Source organism: Curcuma longa, unplaced genomic scaffold (assembly GCF_044706935.1).
Source record: "Curcuma longa cultivar G26 ecotype Majalengka, Jawa Barat unplaced genomic scaffold, ITB_CL_G26_1.1 contig_27720, whole genome shotgun sequence".
NCBI classification, from domain to species: Eukaryota; Viridiplantae; Streptophyta; class Magnoliopsida; order Zingiberales; family Zingiberaceae; genus Curcuma; species Curcuma longa.
In genome coordinates this window covers 14,752-21,133 of record NW_027433500.1, presented here as the reverse complement: position 1 = coordinate 21,133, position 6,382 = coordinate 14,752, and the positions used below count along the sequence as shown (strand labels likewise).

General features: G+C 33.8%; 1 protein-coding gene across 1 annotated transcript; it reads right to left on the bottom strand.

Moving 5' to 3' along the window:
* Positions 1 to 740: 740 nt before the first annotated feature.
* LOC141819090 (uncharacterized) lies at positions 741 to 6,145 on the bottom strand. Its single transcript, XM_074706459.1, has 8 exons — positions 6,059 to 6,145; positions 5,254 to 5,381; positions 3,933 to 4,005; positions 2,092 to 2,174; positions 1,715 to 1,753; positions 1,413 to 1,483; positions 1,210 to 1,325; positions 741 to 1,127 (listed from the first exon to the last, which is right to left on the bottom strand). Coding segments are annotated over exons 1-8 (555 nt in total). The 5' UTR covers positions 6,102 to 6,145; the 3' UTR covers positions 741 to 1,125.
* Positions 6,146 to 6,382: the final 237 nt, after the last annotated feature.

Below are 6,382 nucleotides of genomic sequence, written 5' to 3'. Positions count from 1 at the left end.
ACAAAAGGATCATCGGGGTGAATTTTGGTGGAGCTTTCTATTCGTGTAATCGTGTAGAGCTTCATTGTCAAAGTTTTGTTTTGTTTTTTTTTTTCATTTCAAACTTTTAGCTTTTACGATTTCAACTCTAATAAATTATAATAAATATTTTTAAATATGATTACTTAAAATCATATAAGACTTTTATCTTGTACCTTTTTTGTTATATTTACAACTCACTACCAATCTTATAAGATCATATAACTCTTTAATAAACCTCTAATCTCACAAAAAAAAATAAAAATCTTCATAATTTAATCAAGAGCAACCTCATCAATTAATGACAACAATATCTAATTATAATTTATTAATATTAAAAAATAGAGACCCTATAGATGGGACTCTTGATCACCAAAGAAAAGCATTAATATATGTTTGCCCTTTCAAAAATCACTATCATCATTTAAGGATTTCAATATTATTATTTAAAATAAATAAAATCTATATGAAAAATTTCCTAACCACTTCCATAAAAGAATAATAGTAATAACAGAGCTCACCTGTAATATCCGCCATAAATTATTATAAGAGGGTTTTTTTAATCGTATCTCAGATCAATTAATTCTAAGGATGACCAATTCGATCCCATAGAAATTTCCTTAAGTAGGTAGTTATACGTATGAACAACTTCAAAGATCTTTGGGAGAAATTGTCAACATTAGATGTTATGGTTTTCCTACTATTCATCTAAATTTAGCCCTTAACAAACATTTAATATGAATCGCGCTGCAATAATTGACATCCACTTTCCAGATATCTATGACGAACAGCTTATAGTTTTTTACATTAAAAAAAAACAGAGAGAGATTTGACTGCATGATTCAAACGTGAAAAAGTAGTTGGGTTGGAAACCACTACCTGAAGTATTAGTTGACTTGAGTAAGTCAACCATGAAATGAATGCATGCATTTGACAGGGATGGAGAGGTGGGTGGGTTGCTGATCATCAGAGGACTTGGACAAAACCTAACAGATTTGAAGCAGTCCAGAATTCACCATTATTACTTGTTCATGCTAATTAATCTTCGGTCCGCTAGTCTTCGATGGCCCTGCGCGCTCCACCATCACGTCGTACAGCTGTTTGCCATTCTGAAGGAGAGTTGAAGAAATGAGACGGGTTTGAATAGAAACATTTGGATGAGAAAGGAAAGGGTTGTCGACAACTACTCACAAAAATTACTGGAAAGAAGTGAATTTGTCCTTCGGGTTTCGTCTGCGTCTCCTTTGAAGTACACCAGAATGGGAAACTGAGGCCACCAGAATTCCCAGTTCACAAAAGTGGAGTACCTAATCAGACATCTTATTTCAATCCTTCAGTTTATTTGAGTCTGGGAATTAAGGTAATGAGGTGATGCAGAGAGATGTCATGCTGACCTCCAACGATTCTTACCACCAACGAAGATATTTTCACCTGACTCCTGAAGCTGCTCCCCGATCCGTACCTCCTGTGATGAATCACCAGATAAAAAGGTTTACATCCAATTTTGAAGATCAGATGGCAAGTGTCTTGGGGAAGTGTTCTTGTTTTTCTTATTTATCTTTAAGCTATGCCAACTTAACTTGAACATAAAAGTATATTCATCCTTTGCTATCTTCACGAGTATATAGTTTAGTTTCACACTGTGCCTTCCTTTTAACTATGAGAGAAATTGGTATTTCAGGGTGGAGTAACTAACCAGAGCCTCTTCATCAAAGATAAACCTTACTCTTGTTGTCTGAAAGGAAAAAAAAATAAATGAATTAGATAATTGATTCACTACTAAAGAATAATAGTTTCATTAAGGTGCCGAATTCAGAAACAAACATTTTAATGCAATTAAATATCAGTTTTAACTTGTGTATCTTAGGAATGCACATCAGGGAAAGAATAAGGCATAGATTTTAACTCTATCTCAACACTTTAGATTTCTAAACTAACTTCAGGAAATGCGAAGTCAGTTGCTATATAGAAATGAATATATCCATGAAACTGAATGAGAAATTTTAAGGAAATGGAAAAGAAAAAAAGGAAAAAATATCCATATGGGACATGTTTCTCTCAGTAAATTTGTACCTGAAAGAGTAGAAGTAGCCCAAGTAGGCCAGTAGTTGCTGCTGGTAATAGATTGTCCAGGTATACAAACCCACCTGCAATTCCTATTGCTCGGGGAAAAAAAAAATATTATACATTGAAATTTGCAGAATTGCATCTGTTATTGTTTTCTAGTAGCTGACTTGTTCTGTTTTTTTTAATCGTTTTCCTTTTGGTTTTATAGAATTTGAACAAACATGTGATGCCATGACAACCATGGAAATATTAGTCGAGATGTTGATATGAAAGTTGATTGCTAGCCATGATGCTGCGAAGAACAAAACAAGATGACAAAAACACGTCCAGAATCTCATGTCTTCAGTGTGAAAACTTAGACCAATATGTGGAATCTTTCATTAGTCATACAAAATGGGGTTTTACTTTAGTTGGTAAATCCGTGTGAATCTCCAAACCAGCACTAGGAATAAAGAAAAAGTCCCTTGTTAAACCAATATTAGGTGAAGACTATCATTAGAGTGTACACTATTTTCTCAATGATAAAAGGCAATAACACAACTTCTTGCAAGGGACTAACACAGTCACAGTTACTCCACTTTATTTAGCCAACATGCAATTTTGACTGCCATTATAAAAAAGTTTCATACTCCAATTGCTTTATGTAGTCATATGTGACTTAAAAACATTAAAAACAAGTGACTATTGTCAAAATATTATAAGTATGAAACAACCTAGTTGCTTATAATGCACTAATCCAATCACAATTTCTCTATTGCTTTATTTAGCCATTTAGTTCCACCATGTGGCCTTATGGTAAAGATGATTCCGCAAAAGTATTGGATTTTATAAGTGTGTAATTTGAGATGACAGATTTTAACAAGCAGTGGTAGAGTTGTCTCCAAGCCTATCAAGTGGCATTATATGAACAGAATCTAAGGCTTTCCTGTAAATTCAACATCCTTTGTGCTTGAGGACAAGCACATAGTCAAGTTCTTGGGTTAATATCATGGAGCTTAGTGGATGTGTCAGTCCTTAGAGGAAGTAGTGGGCCCATATAGTTGATGTGAGATTCTAGAATTTATGTGGGACTGGGAAACATTAAAAAAAACATATTGTCAAAAGATTTCAACTGATATTTAAAAATTTAAGGGGCAGGGAGATCACCTGCAGCTCCCATTGTCCTGACCTTCTAAGAATCATAGAACAAGATGTATTACCACACAGTGACTGCTCTATATACAGAGCACGATGGACTGAATCAACTGATTTTTTCTTCCAAAAGATTTTGTTCTTAGATTGATGAATTCTTTAGAGTTTCTATGCCCACAACTTCAAGACACAAGAAAGGAGGGGCTTACAAAAACTCTGCACAGGTTGCAAATTATTTTAAAGGGCATGCAAGACCATCCAAATGAAATATTATTGTTTGAGGGCAACTGAAGCACTGCAAAGTGAAAACAAAAACAAAAAATACAGTCCCGACTCATTTCAACATATAGAAATTCACCATATATACTATATATAGATACAGATCGACTTGCTGTTTTGATGCTAGCCATCTGCCACCCAAGTACCACCTCAAAATGCAAAAGACAAGTTTCCTCACCATGATGGTGATGCAAAACCGTTCACCCTATTTTGGATCACAGCTCCAAAGCAGGAGGCAGAGAACCATATATACCAATCAATCAAATAGCATTTCATTCAGCACTGAAAAAAAAAAAGCATCATAATCTGAATGCCAATATCTCAACATTGAAACTGATCGCATTGATGAAAGTGTAGGTCTAATTTTATAATGAGGAATGTAGGAAAATAATGTCTGAGTTCCAGTTATTCTACAATAATCTGAGTAAATGATTTACCAAGAAGGATAACAGGTAGTCTATAGTCTGGTTCAGGAATTACAATATCAGTTTTCTTTGCCTTTCTTCCAACCTACCAAATGTCAAGAGAAACTATAAAATGGCAGCATTAAACAAAACATTGCACTGTAGGCATAAAAAAAATATCTTTCTCATAATTTTATTGCAACTGCTCATCTTAGCACATAATCAGTGTACAGTTTTCTTTATAAGAGTTATTAAAATAATTTTAAAGCTAGTGCAGATTAATTTAGAAGGAAGTTGTACGGTAAAGTTCTGAGGAATGATACATATTGAATACAAGCAAGAGAAAAATCCAACGTAGCAACTATATCAGTGAAAAAAAGAAAATTGAAAAATAAATATATGGAATAATTTTCTGCTGAAATTAAACCAAAATAACAAAGACTCAGATCCAGAAGAGAACAAGTTAATCATACTCTATGATACTTATGAAGAAAGTTAGCATTATGGAGGCAACTGTGTATTATTCATACTTTCTTTTTAGAAAACGTATCTTATTCATAGTTGGCATGACTAAAACCAAGATCTAATATACTAATGGCAGAGCATCAGCTTTTGCAAGATGATACAATTTTTTTTTTTTATGTTTTAACTTCTGTTTTTATATTTAAGAAGTAAAATAACAATGACAATAATAATAATAATAATAATAATAAGAAGAAGAAGAAGAAGAAGAAGAAGAATAAGAATAAGAATAAAAGAGCCAAAACTAGTTATCACCAATTGAATTTAAAAAATCCTTCACATGAAAATCAAACTAATGTCTATGAAATTCATTTTCAAAGCTGCAACATCGCAGGGAAGGCTAACCATGAGGCCACCATATATGTTTTTGATAATCGACAAGAACATTGACTGGCAGAAGAGTCTCAAGTTTGATATGATACTTTGTCTAGTTCTCGAAATACCTTCCAACTTTAATAAGAGTCATGCTCTACCAAAGCAGATACTTGTATTTTTTAAATATGATACTTTGGCCAGTTGAATGAAATACCTTTCATACACTGACACAATGAATTTTATCGAACTATACTCCTATACATTCACATCAAGAAAAGCGAAAAAAAAACTAATATGCAATAGTATTAGTGTAAATATTCTATTAACACTACGGTTTTGACAACTACAAATCTATTAGTTAAAATTCCATTCAATTTGATTTATGTGTTTACAAATACATATCACTCATGGTGGTAAGGAATAGGAGTCATGCACCCAGTTTCCTGTTGAATTAATCCTACTAGATAAGATAGTGATGATAATCAACTAAAACTAGATAAAAGCAAGGGAGATAAACCATTGATGCAACAACAACAAAACTTTGATGAACGCAGATGGACTTGCTGCTGACGAATCTTTTTGAATAAAGCCTTGTTTTACGAGATACACTCCTCTTATATGCACCATATACTATTGCTTCTCTACCTGTTCAAGGAACAAACACAGAACCTCAAGCCTTTCCACTTGAAGATAGCATGAAAAGTACGGCAGCATTATACTTTAAAAAGTATGAAAAAAAATAACAATTGTCTGAATTGACTAAAGATTTGTTTTCAGGACGATGTCATGGAACATATTCTTGAATATTAAATAAAAAAGTGCGAGTTCTCAATTGGAAGCATTATCTACTTAAGCTACAAAATACTCTCAAACAAAAAATCTTATTAATTAAAATGGAAATTGTGTTCATATAACCTGATTATGTAAAAATCGAACCTACCAGAAATTTGAAAAAAAAAAACTAAAATTTCAGTAGCTATTCCAAGACGCAAAAGGCCAATTTTGTAGCATGCAGATTATCTGATATTGAATTTTTCATATTAGAACCCCCACTATAAGTGAATGGTGCTCGAGATCCCTCTAAAGCTTCGAAAAATCCAGTTTTTCTGCATAAGTTGATCTTTTATAAACATGTACCGGCTATCCTGACTGTGAGGGAAAGAACTAAGAACCCTAATTCGTTAGTTCCCTCAGCCCCAAAACTTACAGTTAATCCGAAATTAGAGTCTCTATCCAAAACTCTACCACTCTCGCAAACTCAACTCAGCCCCAAAATGCCACCCATCCAAAAAAAAAGTAAGATGGAGATCGAAGATGCTTACTTTGAGCACAGGGGAGCGGAAGAGATAAGAGCCCGCTGGCCATCGTTCCCTCCTCCGTTGCATTCCTCTCCGACCTGAACTGAAATTACCTTTTTATCCAGAACCCAGAAGAGCAAATCTCATCTTATTCGTACGATACAAAATTGTACCCGTTTCTTACCTTGCGAATGGACTACTGGAACCGAGTTCGAATCCTCTTAGCAACATATATTTGTTGACTGAGATGTTTACGATTCATGTGTTAGCTTGGCTAAAGTGCTATTTCGGCAGTATGCTCTTATCAATCTAGTGATACCGTATCTCCAAAAAATCTTTTAGAGGGTT

Excerpts from the sequence above, each read along its gene's own strand:
- LOC141819090 (XM_074706459.1), bottom strand. The coding sequence starts at position 6,101 with ATGGCCAGCGGGCTCTTATCTCTTCCGCTCCCCTGTGCTCAAA. Across the intron at positions 4,006-5,253 it reads TTGTTGTTGTTGCATCAATG|GTTGGAAGAAAGGCAAAGAA; the intron begins GTTTATCTCCCT and ends GACATTTGGTAG. Across the intron at positions 1,326-1,412 it reads GGTGGTAAGAATCGTTGGAG|GTACTCCACTTTTGTGAACT; the intron begins GTCAGCATGACA and ends ATGTCTGATTAG.